General features: G+C 43.0%; 1 protein-coding gene across 6 annotated transcripts in view; it reads right to left on the reverse strand.

Annotated features, from left to right (window-relative positions):
• Nucleotides 1-986: 986 nt before the first annotated feature.
• RIN2 (Ras and Rab interactor 2) overlaps nt 987-18,403 on the reverse strand; it is a 1,069,632-nt gene continuing 1,052,215 nt past the window's right edge. For 5 of the 6 annotated variants that reach the window (XM_069607527.1, XM_069607524.1, XM_069607525.1 and 2 more), the window contains 2 exons: nt 13,681-13,844; nt 987-8,963 (listed from right to left, as the gene is read on the reverse strand). In XM_069607527.1, coding sequence (XP_069463628.1) covers nt 8,631-8,963; nt 13,681-13,844 — 497 coding nt within the window. In that variant the 3' untranslated portion in view covers nt 987-8,630. Of the gene's footprint in view, nt 8,964-10,663; nt 10,711-13,680; nt 13,845-18,403 lie in introns of all 6 variants that reach the window. The other variant, XM_069607529.1, reaches the window with a different exon arrangement.

An 18,403-nucleotide genomic window follows, 5' to 3' on the forward strand; every position in this document is an offset into this window, starting at 1 on the left:
CCTCATGGCTCAGGATAATGTTACATGGGAAAAAGGGGATTAGATGCTGTTTCAAATTTGCCTGGAAGGTATTTCATATTTTGGGGACACACCCAATGGTAGTCTTTTTTTTTGTTGTATAGATGTAATCCCTTAAGAGTCACCTGTAGTGCTTCTCGTGTATTGCCATTTTGATCCATTAGTATCTTCCCCGCCGGGGAATGAGGTAAGTGCTCCCCTCCTGTCACCACCCACCCGCACCTCCAAGATTTCCCTTCCTCCTACCAACCCCTCCCACACTTGCTTTTCAGGAGCAGATGCACTGGGAGTACTTCTGTCGCCAGTGCGTCCGCTCCCCATCAGCGACACACTGCCATGGAAAGGAAGAAGGGACTAATTAGTCCCTTCTTCCTTTCCATGGCAGCAATTTTTTTTGTTTACTTTTTCATATTTTCTTAATGGACGCCAGGGAAAGGGTGAACAGCCTACGGTCCCCCTTCCTTGAAGCGGCAATGCCCCCCCCCTTGCTCGGGGCTTATTGCTTAATTATGAGTTAATTAGTGGATATCAGATACATCCAAGTAGCTCCAATGGTTCATAACGTTTTCTATATTTTATAACAAAGATAGGAATTGCCCGGAACCATTAGACTGAAGTCCTTACAGGCATTCCTCTGAGCAACGGGGTAAAGGAAAATGGATTTGTGGTATGGGGTACCGGCCAGTGGCAGGATGCCCTAAATGTAGCCCAAATGTGAGTGAATCTTATGGTACCTTGCGTCCCATTATGAACCACCTACAAAGCGTGCAACTAACTTCACATGCACGGTAGCGTATTAAGAGATGGTGAGGTGTTGTTATTTCTGATACCCTAGGGTACACATTTTCATTGTTTTGGGGGCTGAGGGTCGGAGTTAGTCTCATTCTATGTGTGCTTGTAACTAAATGTAAATGTTGCACTGTTTTTATACTGATGCTTTTGCTGGAAAATAAACCACAACACATTGGTACGTTACAGTATTACATTGTATTATGTGCAAAACTTATTGTTTGTCATTTACAAAATGAAATACAACACAACAGTGCGCAGGGGATTCAATTCCAGAAACATGACAAACATTTTTACAAAAGTACAATTCCTTACATGCCAAATAATGTATATTTTTCCTTTGAGCTTGTCTTACTCTACACCACATTTCCTTTAACTTACACTTTTTGTTGGCTCATTTTACCTTTCCTTAAGGCTGTTTTCATATAGAGATGATTAATTTACCAAATGACATCCAATAGAATACACTTGTCTTCATATTTTTCTCTAAAGTTTCTGCTGATGACACTTGAAGCTAAAGGAAGTTTAGTGTTTTTGTAGAGATTGTGTATTTGTAGCACACTCGACAGGACACAAAGATCATGTTAGATCAAATGGCACACGTACAATCTATCACAAATTCCTAACATACAGCGGCTCCATCAGTGCCTCCAGCACCTAGCTTCTGCCCCGAGCCTGGACCAGCAGACTCAAGGCTGCTTAATTCCTATGTTGGGCTGTTAGCATCTCCCTCCAACCTTCTAATCACATGCTTTCCTCCCACATCCCTGGGCTCCCATTGGTGCATTTGCCTGATGGTACTCGACAATTGTCTCAATAAATTTGCTATGACAGCTCTTATTTCTCCTCTGAAAGGACTTCTCACTTGCTATTACCCCATTTAACATACTTATTACAGTCTCGTTTCCTGAAAGAATTGTCAAATGATATACTCATCTTCAAAGCAATATTACAACGTCTCCACTCAAATCAGCACTCCCCGGGGGAAACGTGCTACCTGTGTAGGGACAATGTTTGTTTCAGAAGCTCAAACAAAAGAACCAGTTAGGGCGGCATCACTAAACAATTATATGATTTCATTTCAAGGCAGGGTGGGCATGGTGATGACGCAGTTGTAATATCACTTTCAAATGAGCAGAACAATTTCACAAACTTGCATTGAGAAACTGAGCAGGTGCATTTAACGAAAGGTTGTGCAGGAGTGTGTGGCTTTAAACAAAAACAGTGGCATGACAATTTTATATTTGACGTATTCAGCTCTGACTATTTAACCCCTCAAATTCATTAATTACGGACACAAATCGTATCCATTTGACTTCCCAGAGAAGCTTCAGATACAACAAATAAGGGTTATTTGCAACTGAAACCATGTCAGGATACCCATAATCAAAGCATATAACAAATAATCAGAACATATACAGAGATGGAAACATGGACAAATCAGACACGGGGAGGTTCTTTAGAAAGTGAGCACTATTGTGCATTGCAAGTTCGAGCAAAACACTACATTCATAGTAAACATCTCTGCTTGGTGTTGACCGCATAGCCACCAAGTAACCAAATCGCAGCCTTTCAGGCCCATCTCTGAGATGCATGCTGCACGGACGGTGCGCAGCACTCCAGCTGCACCTCTGTCAAGGCAACTGCTCCGGAAGAAGACCCTGAGCTACTTTGACTGCTCTATTTGTGGACAGAATGCTCTGCTTTAAAGACACAAAGACCGCAGTAAACTAACAAAAAGATGGTGAGTCACAGGCAACTTCTTTGGAAGCCTTAAAGACCTCAAACCAATTGTGTGTTTAGAGCAGTGTGTGAGTAAGCTTTATTATCTGGATCACTGGTTTGAACAGCTGCCAGACTAATCAGAAATTCCTTGCTGGTCACACTAAAGGCAGATCTGTACTTTACTAATATAGAGAACATACAACAACCCAGTCCTTCCTTGATGATTCTGAAAGGACCTAGTGAGAACTCAGATCAATAATATGGCAGTGGGTTTGCTAGCCATCTATCAAACGGTTCTCTATGTAGGTAGTCACATATATGTAAAACAAAGCTTCAAAGCCAGCATGATCTTTGACAAGACCTGTGTGCGAGCTTTGAATCAAGAGTATTCTTTTAACTCTGTGGTGGATATTCACATGCCATGCCACTCCGGAGGCAACCTGTTGGGTTAATCAACAAACCATAGAGAAGTTATGGGCTCTCCAAATTCTCTGGGGAGTGGTACAACTGTCTTTACCCCTCCACACATTCTTTCTGTCGGACAGAACGTTTTAGGGGCACATGAGTGTACAGCACATCACACGTACAGTTCCTTCCGCTCGTGGGGTATCCTGGGTTATCACAAGGCCACTTATATTGTAACCAATATCTGTTCTGTAGGGGATATCAAGTGTAATCATGGCCTGCAGGGTCTCGAGCAAGCCTTTGAGAGCGATGTCTGAGCAAGGACATTGCAGGAATGAGGCAGACGAGGGGTTCAATGAATCTGGGAAACAGTAAGGCAATGACTGCAGGATACATACTGCCGCCAATTGTGAATCGATTTTAATTCATGTGACTCAGTCACCGCTGTTAGTCAAACAACCACAAGTCAGGAGTCTTGTTATGACTGTACTTTGAATGACAAGCCCCATTATGGCTGTGGTCACAATAGCCTTATATCACCTCCAAATGCTCTGTAGGTTTCTTGCTCTTTTATAACACCACAAACAATGAGTTAAGATTCAAATGCAACAAAAAAACAACCACCCAGTTCATCCCCGGAAACGAGTGAAAACATTTGTGACAAACTCTACTACTGCAATGGCATTGCATGTCATTTGCTTTTAGCATATACACAATTGCCCCTGCTGTGCCGACTGACTTCTCGCAATGCATCGGACCTTAGTGGGGCTTAGGTTCTGGGCATCGGCAGATCTAGCTTTCCCCGTCCACCGTTGGGACACCATGACCTGGTATATACATGGTGGGCCGGGGTCCCTCTGCTAAAATGTTGCGGAATTGTCCTTCGTCATTACGGAAGGCTTACAACTCCCTCCAGCCAAAGCAGAGCAATGTCATGAGCACACAGAACCACCAAGTGTTTTGACCTTGCATGCACTGCGATGGTTCCTCCCTCTTTTAACACTGTGGTATTCATTTTGTTCTTTTTCCCAACTCATTATGCATTGATAGCCCCTTTAGTCACAGAAATACCCACACTCAAAATACAGTTATTTTGATTGATTAAAACAGTTTAATGAAATCCTCTAAAACCAGCAAGAGATTTGTTTCCCGTATATCTTAATGTTAAAATCACATGCATAATTATAGAATACTTTATAGTTAAAAAAATAGTTTAAAACCATCCTGGACAGTTTACCTGCAACTGCTATAAACATTTCTATGAAAAACAATAAAATCAAATATGAAGCTATTCAATGCATGACAAAACAGATTGTTTTCTTTAAACATAAACGAAGTATGTAACCATCCATGTGAACTGTAGGTGTAGAACGCGGCACTGGATAGTCTTGTCAAACTCCTAAGCTGGCAAAGCGTAGAGCATGCCAGTCTAAGATCCATGGAAAGCTGATCTGAACAAAAGTAGGGCCTGCCTTTAGAGTCTGTTCAAAAACACTGCCTTGCGCTTGAAAGCTGAAACTGTAATTGTGGTCAGCAGTATTCCAAGCACCGACCACAGCCAATGAGAGTGAATGCATGAACAGTAAAGAGAGACTTATCTGTAAGGAAGCCTCGAAGAGACAAGAAGCCTTGTAATAGAGAAGCATTCAACAGACCTGAAAGGGGTTGCACGACTTCCTGCAAAGTGTTGCAACTGCAACACATTTTACTGAAGGGTAGGCAGACAGAGACCGAGAGGGATGTGAGAATTAGTGAGCTGGGAATAGCTCCTGTGATTAATGGAAACGGACATGGGTGGATTACTAGAGTACTAGGTTGCTATTAGAGATAAGTGCCAAACTCAAAAACTCTTTTCAAGGTGTGAATGTATGATTCGGTATCATGAATTGAATGCAAGATTTTGCAGCTTCCCATCATCCATTTTGCATTTTCCTCTAAAATGGCTGTCCTTACGACATTCAAGCACCTCCTTCTGTTTCAGACCACACAGTGGGAAAGCCTCCAGCAGTCACCCAATCCACAAGACAATGATTGCCAATATTCGAGGTGTGGTAAAAGGCAAAGGTGATCTTACTTTGTAATGAACATCCATAATTATCGATCGAGGCCGTCACCTACAAATTAAAAATGAAGTTCTTTTTGTTGAAATATTTCTCAGAAAATAAAAGGTTCTGCAACTGAAGCAACTTTACTACTCTTAGCTGACAGGCTCCATTACAAAGCCAATTACTCGCAATCTTTTGACATGTTGTGTCCCAACTGGAACTTGTTTCTTGGCCCTTTGCAAATTTGTGACACAAAAGGGAGCATGAAATATCTATCGGTCACTATTAGCCCGTTTCCCTTCAGTGCTTTCTTGTTTGTGCGCTGGATGCGTGGCTCTGACTGGTCAGTTCACCATGTACTATAGGTAAGCCATTGGGAGGGTGATAGTAATAAGGAAGATATCATAAACTTAGAGTAACATTATGTTGGATAATAGTAAACATCAGTATGCATATGGCGGCAAGAGACCTTGCAGGTGAGTCATTTTGTCTTAGACATATTAAATAAGTATAAGCAAGTAACATTTATTTGCTCCTAATTCTGGTTTCTCTCTATCCCCAGGTAATGGGACCACAGAAGGTTGGGAGCAAGTGACAGCTGAACGGGACATTAAGAGACCACCGGGGCAAACCAAATACCTGCCACAGAGTGTGGATTGGGAGTGTAGACGGAATGCAAGCAGAATAGTCAGGCTGCCCACATTACAGACTCCAGAAATAGGGACAGCCTTAGAAGTAGGAATTGCTTGGGTGCAACGGGCATGTGACATAAGACACACAGCCCATGAATGCGGATCAACATAAACAGGGAAGCAATGCTTAAAAACCTTCTTGGTAGTAAAGTGATGATTATCGGTCACAAAAAGGCTGGGAGTGGTTGCTCCACTCCTTGCTTTGGGCAATGCAAAATTTGATCGTAAATTTCACAAACAGATTGAGCAGTGTTCAAGGATTGAGACATGCATTGCCATATAAGACAGATATAGAGTTTTAGTGATGAAAATCTGAAATGACCAAAACCTTCACACAGTACGTTATTGTGTCTCTGAGAAGGTCAAGCTATTTAGTACTGAAGCTAAAAGAGAGTAGAGTTCACTCATTCAAAGGAACTTGGTGATAGCCACTAGTCAGCCTGTTTCCAAGTCGGAAACTTCAATTCACTACATCTAAAGGGTTCAGAACCGTGTTTTACAACATGGCTCTGATAATACTATAACTCTATTGATGGTGTGGATCCATCATTGGCAGAAAGCACAAAAAGGGATTCTGTGAAATTGTCTTAAGAGAACAGCATTTAGCAAAGAGATTAATCACCCTTGAGAATTTACACATGCCCCAAAGGTAGGCGAGTATCTTGGTGACGGTTAATGCCTTCATGAGACAGATGCCAAGAAAGTAGCTGGGCAGTACATACAGCGTTGAAGGAAGGGATTGATAGTCCACTCCAAAGTTCATTGACAAAACCTAGTGTTGTATTATGATGTCGACAATCTTCCCAGGCTGTCATCCAAACTTACAAATTGGAAGGGCATGGCTTCATTTTGACTACTTTTGCTTCATAAACAAATCCTGTAAACTAAGAAATAAGGAAGTTGCTCACTCTTTCCCACCTTGATTCCTCTTTAAGAGATGTGGCTCGCAAAGGACTTAGACGATGACGTTTAGATAGTTGGGACTATGTCATCAAGTGTCTCTATCCTCCTAAATCCAGTTCCACTGTCAACGACGTCTAATATGAATGACTTCAGAAAATTCCACTAGTGAGTAAGCACCACCTAATGGGCTCTCCAAGGAACCTATGTAATCTGACTGTATCTTTTTGCTTTTGGCTGACAGCTGACATCTAATAGCGGAGGGCCCTGATCTGCGGTCTGTTTTCTTCTTGCTTCATTCATAAGAGTTTATGAATACATTTAATTTGAACCAAATAGGGAATCACATGTGCAAATCTGGGGGACTAGGATAGTGCTGCGGAGATGAAATGATACAGAAATGATAATGGGATACTCGTGAGAAGAACCCAGATATGGTTGTTTAATCCTTCATCCTCAGCTGTCAGAAACTGGACCCTTAAAAGGAGTCGTATAATAAGACATGACAGTTTTCCTTTAAGAGAGAACCTCATAGACCAGCCCTACAGTTTTCTGGTCATACTCAGATCACTTCATGGTAACCATTCAAATACAGTAAAAATAACAGCCAGAAAATGTATTGAATGGATAGGTCACATGGTAACAAGATAGTCCTCCTGCAAAGGTCTACATGGCGGAAGGTCTTTACCAACACAGATACCACACATTGTAGACCTATGTGGGGTCAATGTGATTTTAAAATTATAGTCTAAAAAGTTGTGGGCATCTCTTCATAGGTGCTTTTCGTCCAATGGAGGTATTTCATTTGGATGCATCCAGGTGAGGGCAAACCTGACACAATCCCACCGCATGCCAATGCCCTAGGCAAGCGGGCATGCTTTGTGGGAGCCTACAGTAAAGACTGAACTTCAGCAAATCCCATAATCTTTAAGCTAGGATTGTGTGTCAAAGATCAGCTTGTGAAGTGAAATGAGTAGTGCCTGATGGAAAAATTAAACCGACAAAGATGAAAGAAACAGAAAAGAAACATGAAAAAGGCACCTCAATACTGACTTGGAAGACAAAGGAAACCCTGGTGTTGATTCCATTATTCATTGGGTAGGAAAATAGCAACGCAAGGAATGTCATTGGTGTTGGAGACAGGGAATCAGCAGACTGTGTTGCTATGGGTGACCTGGCCTGACATATATTCTGCAATGGGTTAAGGCACACTTTCCATTCCTACAACAAGATGGTGCAAAGTAACAAAGAAGCTGGAGGGAAAAAAGAGCTAGGCATAAAACAGTCACCGGTCTGAGGAGGTTCCACTTTTTCAGCTTCAGCGCAGTGGCTGCAAATCCCTTCCGGTTCCAGCGGCAGGGAATTGTTTGCATGGAGTGGCATTGCCACTATAAATGACATGAGCATAAATCATTAAAAAAAGACATTTCTTCGTAAAAAAAAGCACATGAATTTGCCTTTTCAACACAAAATTAATCAAGTTGTGGTTTCTTCTCCAATATAAAAAGGAGTCCAAATGTTGACACTGCTCAGAATGTTTCAGGATACTCTGTACAAGAGGCAGCACCTGCACACACTCTCAGAGGTATTGCATGTCAGGACCCATCTGACTGAAACTCTGTGTTATTCACCAAAGCCTACCAGGTAGGCGATGGCAAGCCACAAGAGTAAAAAAGGAGTTTCTGTGTTGGGTGCATTGCTCACCTTGGCAAAAGAGAAACCCGTTTAAAAATGAATGCTACAAACGCATTTTGTCCTGCTTGAAAGGCTGCCAGTTCGTAGCAGCAGAGTGGTCTTGCTGGGAGTGAACTCCTCTGGCGATTAATGCCCTTTCCAAAAGGTGGCACATGACTTCATTTTGTGATGCCCGATTTCTCACGCACTCACCAAGAGGGTGTGAGTCTCCGCCCAGCTTCAGATCCGATTTGGCTTGTCCCAACATTACTGGACACGCTAAGGAACAGAGCCGTCAAGCCCCAAGTCCTCCTTTACGTAAAATGCTTTTCTGGACGCCAAGCCAAGACAGCAAGAGTAAACAGCAGAGAGCACACATAGTCTATGAAGCCAAGTGATCAAAATCATCATCGTTGTCTTCATAGTGCAAAATGCCGGCAAAGTGTCCATTGATTCGCTTGTAGACAAAGTGGAAGACCTGTGGCTGTGGCCGACTATGCAGCTCGGCCTTGATTTTCTGAGGGTAGGTGTCCTCCGTGAGCTGCTGCCACGTTTCATCGATGTAGAGAAAGAGGCCAAAGTTCTCTGGGTCTTGCACTTTGAAGCGCTCGGCACAAATCTGGCACACCTCCTCTGTGGTTGTGTACGGCCTCACAATCAATGTCTTGCCGGTGCATCCACTTTCGGTTTCCTGCAGGGCGACTCGCAGATAGTTCTGTAGGGAGACAGAAAACAATTTGATAAATATCTCACTTTTCTGGAACACTATCATACATTTTCTCTCCATAACAAAGAGAGAACTAGAGCAACCAACACAGGCAAAATATGTCCGCTTGTTAATTGGCCGTGTTACGTTTTGCTATTACTCAAGGGCGTAGCAGGGCATGCATGGCTTCCGGTGGCATAATTCTCAGCAATCTCAAAACACATGAAATGTGATTAGCAGAGGTTGGAATAGCACTAATAGTGACTTGTAAGCTGCACTGGATGATACTTATACTGTCACTGAGAAACTAAAACCCTCAGGGGAAGCTACCAAAAAGGTCCAGATACTGCTTCACTAATGTCTTGTAAATCAGCAGGGAAGAGTGCTATGTTCTCACGCCAAGGTTCGACATTCATCCCTTAAGCGAAACTTGTCACAAGCCTAAAAGAGCACACTGATATGATAGGTTATTTATAACGCACTATTTATACGCAGAGGTTTCTAAGCGCGGACCGGGGATCGAACCTGTGGTCCTCCGTGTCGTCGTTGCCCTTGAGCTATCCTCCCACTGTTATCTAAATATGAAATGCTAAAATTCATTGGGAGAATCAAACAAAAAGAGTTGGCGCTTACTCTGAGGTTTAGATTTTGTATGTCAAATTCTTGACTTGGACACATATGTTTGAGTAGCTCTCACATGCAAATGAGTACTCCCAGGACTTGCAAATTATTTAAAATCATGCAACACCTGCAGGTCGAGCACCTTGGTTTACGTACTCAACCTGAGAAAAATGCACTCGACCAATGGCGCCAGGTGACATTTCTACCAGTGCTTTCTGTGAAATGGTGCATTTCACCATAAACCCACTTCATGTTTGGTGCACTGCTGCCACCCAGAGGCCAGCTGCACACATCGAAACTTTTATTTGACATGTACTGCAGTGTTTGTTTGCAGTAATGTCAAATAACATTTTCATACATCCCAGAATGTCATTTTACTCGCAATCAAGGTTGATTGCCAAGCAAATAATACTCGACCTTCATAAAAACTACTTGACCATGTGAGTGGTTAAGTAGATTTAGCAATGCCCGTACTCTAGAATGTATTTCTATTGCCATTTTCCCAACTTAAACAAAGTTACACCTACAAGTAATGAGTACCTACATTTTCAGTGAATCTGGAGACATACTCCAGATCTAATACACAAGACAGCCCACTACTGCCCAGCTGTCTAAAAAGCGGCAGAATGCCACTTAGGATTTGGAAGCAAGCACACGAAACTGAAAGGACATTTTTTTAAACTCTTTTCTGACTACAGCAAAGATTTTGAGTGACAGAGGTAGGATTTTGAAAGGTCTTCAAAGGTAAAAGCTGGACCTGGTGGTAGGATGAGTGATTAAAACAGGGGACAGTCCTCGGGGGGTCTCCGTTAATTTGACATGGGCAATTGACCATACATTTATTGTTCATAGAGAATAATTATCCGTTTTATTTTCAAAGCATGTCTTCACAGATCGAACATCTGTACACACCCTCTTCTGGAGCCCCATCACTACCAACATTTCATTTTTTTAAATGTCTAGCCTCGTATCCATGAATTTGCACAGCACTGCATCAAAGCACAGACAGGGAAAACATCAGCCTGAAAAAGCACAAGATTAAGAAAACAAACTACACGAAATGTTAAAGTTCAAGCATTCCCTCTCACCTGTACAAATGAAGCCATGTTTTTCAGAGCCCATCTCATTTAGAGTTCTACATGAGACACACAAACGTCCAAATTCAAAAGAAATAAGAATAACAATCAAAGGAAGGCACCAGTGTTAAATTCAGGAAACAATACCTAAAGAGCGCAGTTTGGTTGTGCCACTATTTTATCAACCTTTATTCTCTTTGCTCCGGGCCGCTAGAACATCTTTTTAAAGAGAGCTCAGTAAAGACATTGCCCATGGAGTGCATTTTCTGAAGTATGAGAGGCCAGATTACAGAAAATCTGAAATTAGCAACCCTTGGCCAAAAAACGACCGACAGTATTTAAATACGTTTCTGCACCAGTGCAAAGTTAACCCTCCTGCTACTGGAAAATTGCATTGTAACAAAATGTTTTTTTTGCATTAGGGATATTTTTGCCCTGGTGCTAACTGCACTTGCTCCAGTGCAAGGTTTCTGGACTATGCCCCCAGATCCACATTATTAATGTCATTATAGACTAGTTTCACCACTGAGGTCAGCAAAGCATGACCCTACAGATCCAAGTAAGGCTGTCATGGATGATATGAATGCGACAGAGCTGGGATGTGACAAACCAGAGGAGGATGGCAGAGTATGGAGCAACACATATCTGGACTTCAATCTGTCAAACCTTTCCCATTGTCTGCGGGCTGGGTCTAAGTGAGAGCGAGGCTTTCCATGATCGAAACCTAAACCTCTCTCAATGAAAAGGCACCACCCCCTGGTGTGAACAGGGGATGTGCAGCACAGCTCTTCCTTAGCTAGAACCTCCTTCCTCTCCCCTCAATCTCCGTTTGGCCCCCGTGAACGACACACTTATTGATTACAAACCACACAGTGGGCCTCATTACGACCCTGGCGGAACGGGTGAAACGGCGCCGTAAAAGGCTGCGGCGCCGTTCAACCCGTTCCGCCACATTACGAGGTCCCCTCGCGGGACACGTTAAGCACGCCTGGGAAAACCAGGCGTGCATACCGGGTCCCGCGAGGGGAAGAGGGAGCAAACAACGGGCCATCTCGTAATGGCCCGTTGTTTACTCCCTCTCCCATTCCCATTCAGCCCTATGGGGGCTGAAATGGGAATGGTGATGAACCGTGTCCGTGTCCTCGAGTGAGGAATTACCGGGCCATCCGAACTCGGAATGGTCCATTAAGTCCTCATTCCACGGACACGGATGCGGTTTTGCCGGCAGCCATGCGGCAAATTGCGGCATGGCTGCCGGCATAACTTGTAATGAGGGCCAGTGTGTATAATTCGCTAAGTAATGAGAGGTGCTTCCTGGCGTCTGAGGCAGGACTAAAGGATTATCTGGAGGAACTATGTCGCTGTGAATATAGTAACAATGCGAGACACTAAACAACACTAACTGTAATTAAATGATTATATTGATGTTCCTGCTACTGTGCAATTCCTCCACGAGTCCTGCTTCAATAAATATGGTGACTTGCACACGTATGCAGTCTTCTCCATGTTATGCTAAATCAAACATGTGATCACTCTTTATTGCCATGATTGTAGCAGACGATGTTGTGTTTCAGATCAAATATCTTCTGCAAACAGGAGTGAAACTCTTGGCCGAGCAGCCAGATTGAATTGCTTCCTGCCACCGAAGGCGTTTGCCAATTGCTTGCCTTACTCCTCACGTGATTCTAGTATAAAATGTATATAATAAAGTTGCCAAACACTGTACATTGTTAATAGGGCAAGTGCATACTGCACATAAGTGCACTGCCAGTGATGATCGACATTTTTAATGGCACATTTTCCCCGTTAGCAAAGCAGAGTGCAGTGTGTGGTTCAACAGGTCTTTCTTTGGCGAGCCAGTAACAAGTGCTCCAATGAAATGCAGACCCCATCTCCTAGGCAGTTTAACAAACACTACCTGTGGCAAGAAAATACCTACTCCTAGGAGTGCGCTATTCTGAATCCCAGTCACTGTGAACAGAAGTGTGTCTCTATCCTCAGAGGTATGGCATGGCTAATCCAGCTCATTGGTACAAAAAATTGGGAGCTATGGCAAGGAAGACTCTCTACTCAGGCAGGGGTTTGCCTCAATGCGGGATTAAAGAGGTGGTGCAGGAGACTTCAGTAGCTCGAAAGCAAAGCTCACAGGAGCATTACATGTCCGCACTGTTACACATAGCTTTGTTCAGAACTTAAGCTTGTGCACATTGTGGAACCCGAATAAGGTACGGCTGTTCATGCTGGAGACTAGAAGTTCTGCAGCAACTTCACTGCAGAGGAATATGAGATACCCTGGCCTCTGGTAGCCAGCGACAAAAGGTTGTCTACCAGGTTTCGACCAACTGATCAGCTATGCATTGCAGGACTAGTAAATGGACAGTTCTTCTTGCATGGAGCAACAGTGCCTGCTATTGGAAGCCTTCTGTCTGAAGTGCCTGCTTTCAGAATTCCCAAAGAACAAGGCTATTCTGGAACAAGCCAAAGAGGTATATTGAGCGCTAGATACCTCTGCGTGCTAGACCTTGGATTATTAATTTGGGGATTGCCAACATACCACCAATGACAGTTTCAAACACACGTCCTGCTTCTCAAAGGCTTGCACTGGAGCAAACAAAGAGATGCCCGTGAGCATTGCCGATTTGCCCCTGACACCTGACTCTCGATTCACAAACCTGAAGACTCAAGCAAATCTAGACCTGTCCAGGGCATCTTTGAGATGCACACGTGCAACTGGGATTCACAAAGTTTGGCTCGATAGCATCTCCAGGTTTGCTTGAGTTTTTAGGCTTTGACAACCATGTACAAGGTAGCTGATCAAAATCTGGGTGTTCACACCATTCGCAAATCCTGATTTGATCCAGTGAACATATGTGAGAATCAGCTCAAAATGTACAATTTTATAACTTTGTCAGAAATGTGAGTTATTCTATAGGATTTGTGCAACAATTGTATATGCCACAGTGTGGAAAGTTCTGCGTTTCTGTAAGCAGCTTGACTGGTGCACGTAATGCTGCCCTGCGGAATCCTACCTGGAAGTCATCCACTGAAGGTACTGTTCTGGTGGTTGTCCTTCTTTTATGCCACTGCCTGAGAGTGTCCCGGGCTTCTGAACTCAGCAGTCTAGCTGCTTGCTCTTCTTGGAAATTCTTAATCAAAGAAAGTGCTCCGTATGCGCTTGTCAAGTAATAGCCTCCTGCAAAAGGGAGCAAAAAGATCATTTTTCAGGGTGACAGACAACAGGAAATTACTCAGCTTTCCAGTGTCATCACTGGTGGAAACCACCAGAACTACAGACATTTTTTTATTCCTCAATCAAAAATATGGGATTTCAGAGTGTATCCATTAGTGAATCCCTATTCAATGCATAAATATGTTCATTTGGTGCATTTACATTATGTAAAAAAAACGGTGAAAAATCACTTAAACACACTACTTAACCTAGAAACGTGTAGCAATAAAAAACAAGTCAGGTGTTCCTCAATTCAATATCACCTTTTCAATCTATTTCTTAAAGTGTTAATCGACCCTCGTCCCCTCAAAGAGGAAGCAGAACACTGCATAGAACAAATATAGCAAAGCCAGCATACACAATATTAAAAACATAATAATAAGGGCTTCATCCTGAGTATGGTGGTAATAATAAACACATTATAGCATGGGGTACATAGAAAGTTCTCCATAGAGTAAATATAGTATTGTAGGACATGGCATTTAGAAAAGTGGAGATTTTTACAATTGCCCACGTTTACCATTACTGCCATATGCATACTGATGCCCTCAGAAGGAACTGGAGAAGGAAGAAGTGAGCATGGCAATATGTGGGATAGGGACACTATATTACCCACAGGCTGTGTGCTGGCATTATGGACTGGTAAAGATCCAAAAAGAGACTGGTGAATTCCGGTGTCCTTTTTGCTCAAATGAGCCGCCAACTAAAATGCATTGTATATTGTTTTGCCGTAGGTATCAGCTGATCTTGAAAAAAAACGTGGATCCCAATTGTGCGATCTAGAGGAATTTGCCAATGCAGACCTCCTTTTTAACAGCTATTGCTAGTAGTTGATCAAGCCACATCTTGGGCACTTTAAGTGCCTTTTACAAAAAACAAATGAAGTGCATGGATGTAAGTTTATATGAGCTAACATAACATAGGATATACTAAGAACAACTTTACATCCGTAATGCGTGTGACCAATTGTGACAAATGTACCTCTGCACCATAACCTGTGGTTTATATTAAGGGTGATGTCAATGCACTAGTCCTATGATAAGTGCAAGCATTGAGGATACATCTGGTTCATATGTGGAATATTAAATATGAGAGATCTCCCTACTGATTACTATCACTAAGGGCACTGTGAAATCAGATAATGGCTCTGCATTCCAGTATTCATTAGAACATTTCAATACTTATATGGCCACTGTACGACACTGCTGAGTATAATGTGTTAGTCTTATAAATTGGTCACGGTAGGCAAGGGTATTGTAACCTATATTTGCTTCTCTGAATTAAGTCACTTCAGAACTGTATTTCATCTGTCCTGTGTATTCGATGGACAAGGCGAGGTATAGCCCATTTTATGTTCTTCTCACAATTATGTGAGTACCCCCTTCTCTGCCCTGCCCCTACGCTCTGCCCCCCCCCCATTGTAAATAGTTCTACTTATTGTTCTAATGACCTGTTCATGTTTGTAAATATGCTTCTCTCACTTTTGTACCTCTTGTTATATTGTAAAGCGCTTTGGCTTAAAGCGCTATATACATTCAATAAACATAAACATAATGTGATATGGCTGAAGCATTAAATAATGTTCATGTTTGTAATATGACAGATTTACGTTTTTATTTTAATATTTTATTGTAGATTGTATTGTATTTGTTCTGGTCTTTAGGCAATGCAACAATGTAGTAGTATTCGCAGTTTTTAAAGAATGATTGATTGATTGTTTGACTGACAGAGCTAATGTGCAGTAGACATATGGGGGTCGAGTATTCGAAATATGAGCCCACTATTTAAAAGGGGGCACCGCAGGTAAAACACGTGTACCACAATGAGGCATAGTCCCGCCAAGGATCTTAGAGTGTGCCTAATTGCCATTGTGGCATACTACATGACCTTGCAGACAGCGTTGCCTTTGCCTCTGTACCTGCAAAACTTCGAAGGTCTTCGCAGCAAACCCCCAGAACGCAGAGGAAATCGCACAGCTTGGGAAACAAGCGATAAGCAAAGATACTTCACACATTTGAGCAGCAGCTCTCTGTACCGGCTGTAAGGTAGGCGTAAAGTACACAGGCCACTTGGCATAAACCACATTTCCATAGTCCAAACGCATTGACATAAAACTGCAGATGAATGATTTTAGAGTTGGAGTCAGCATTAAAGGATACATCGTTAGACTGTCCCCAGTTACAAATACCTACGTTTAATTAATGAAGCACTGGAACATGAATCTTAAGGTTGTTACCAAACAGGATGCTTGTGTGAATGAGAGGGGGTTGCACCACACTGATCAATATAAGCACACACCTCCCCTGACTTAACCTAAGCTGCTTTTTGAGGTCCACAGTCATAATGCTTTTCTATGTTCAACTTTAGCCAGTTTCTCTCCGTTCATTTGGACACTTCAGACCAGCAGACTGTCAGCCAATTGGGGAGCTCAATCAGGCAGATTGTCAGGCATTGGAAAGCACCACGGGGCTGCCTGTGAAATTGACTCAAATCTCTGTGCAATTGGCAAACTGATAAATTGCAGGCCACGCCGCTATGTGATATGGGCTGTCCAGTCATTTGGTCGACAGACAAATGGTCGACAGACAAATGGTCGACGCAATTTGGTCGAAAGACAAATGGTCGAATTTTTTTTTTATTTATATATATATATTTTTCAGGTTTTCGTTTAGGAAAAAAAGGGTTTTTTAGCAAAAAAAAGGGGGTTGGGGAGGGACCACCCCCCCCCCCAAAAAAAAAGTGAAAATACAAAAAAACAACATTCGACCATTTGTCTTTCGACCAAATTGCGTCGACCATTTGTCCTGTCGACCATTTATTTTTGACCAATTGACCTGTAACCGTGATATGGCTGATGCTCCGAATACATGCATTAAGAAACAGAGGGGAGGGATGAAAGAAGGCTTGGCGACCACAGGTGGGGACAAACAGCGAATAATAGTCATATTCACACCAGTTTGGCCCTAACCTGTGAAAAAGAGACCTATTCAAGAAGAGTACCCGCAATTCCGGGCAGTTCTCGGAGATGGACTAGCAGCTTATCAAGAGCGATGGTGCCAAAGGCTTCTGACAGGCTGTAGTTCAGTCCTGATCTTGTCCAACGCCATCTCTGCACATCATCCAAGAGACACATAAACGAAGGAGGCCATTCCAAAGATTGATTTCCAAACGAAAGAGATGGCTTTAAATAATATTCTGTATGCACTGCTTCTGAGGTTAATGCGTAATTTGGATGACTAAGCAGGACATTCGAAGTTACTGACTGGATTTGCCGAAGTATAGAGACTGAGTAGTTTGGCAATCCCAAGTATGCTCCATTGGCTTAGTGCAGACTTGATAGTACTAGCACAGGTGTGGCTGCAACATGCTACAGACTACCAAAGACTCTGAAAAGACGTCTCAAGAGTCCTCAGGAATTCAGAACTTTGAAAACTTGTTTATTAAAGGATATTGAACTGTGAAGGGGCACACCTTTGTTCCTCACCTCCTTACTTGAGACAAGGAGTGTTCTTCATGAAATAAGTCAGTGGCCAGGACTCCAGTGATGGAAATGGGTCCAAACATTGTCGTGACTGGATTCTTTTTTAAGTGTTGCCACACATCTGGAGACTTAATCCCTTCTTCCCTATGGGGGGCCACCGCCTTTGAGGCTAGGGAGGTGAAGCCACACATGGGAGTAAGTAAAGCTGACAATACATCTGTGTTTGACTCAAGATAATATTGTCAATACCTCTGTGTTTGGCTCAAAATAATGCTGAATTGTATACTTGTTTGAACAGTATGCACCCTCTCATTACAGGAACACGACTAAAGGACCAAGGACCCTTGAGTGAGGGTGGAGAAACCACATGCAGAGGCAAGGCTCTGATATGAGTATGTCAGCGAGGAGCGGTGCCACACTGCACAGCCGAGCCAGCTGTGGCAGGGAGAGAGTCCAGCGCTGAAGGGAGACGCTGATGTCCAGATACAGAGACGTGGGAACCTGAGATGCCAAAGCCGCCCAAAGAGAAGCTTACCTGGAGACTTGGTGCCTGCACACTGACACTGAAACCAGGAACCGGTGGAGGAGGGAGTTCTCTGATGCCAACGATGGAGCAGAAAGGCGAGAGAATGCCAAGATGAGCGGAGTCTGAAAACAACTCTTATACAGTCTGGAATAACAGCACACCATGCAGAAAGGCACTGCTGCCAAAGAGAAATGCCCTCAATGGAGAGACCCAGCAACGCTGAAGGTACGCAGGTCGCCCAGTTCGGAAGCCATTGGAGAAAGGAAAGAGTGAGTTTGGAAGAGGTAAGGATTGTCCCAACTCTGTACCAGTGTCACAAAGGACCAGATAGAGATACTGAATGTAGAAGGTTTATGGGAGCCTGAGAAACCCGAATAGGATGAAATTCCAGATGGGTCGCAGATCCCGCAACAGCTAAAATAGCCACAAGAAGAGAGGGATTACCAATGCCCCTAATAACTAAAAGACTAAAAGAGTCTACAGAACAGTGTATACTCTAAGACCCCTGTCTCTTCT

Source organism: Ambystoma mexicanum, chromosome 4q (genome assembly GCF_040938575.1).
Source record: "Ambystoma mexicanum isolate Mex_15411 chromosome 4q, UKY_AmexF1_1, whole genome shotgun sequence".
Classification (NCBI taxonomy): domain Eukaryota; kingdom Metazoa; phylum Chordata; class Amphibia; order Caudata; family Ambystomatidae; genus Ambystoma; species Ambystoma mexicanum.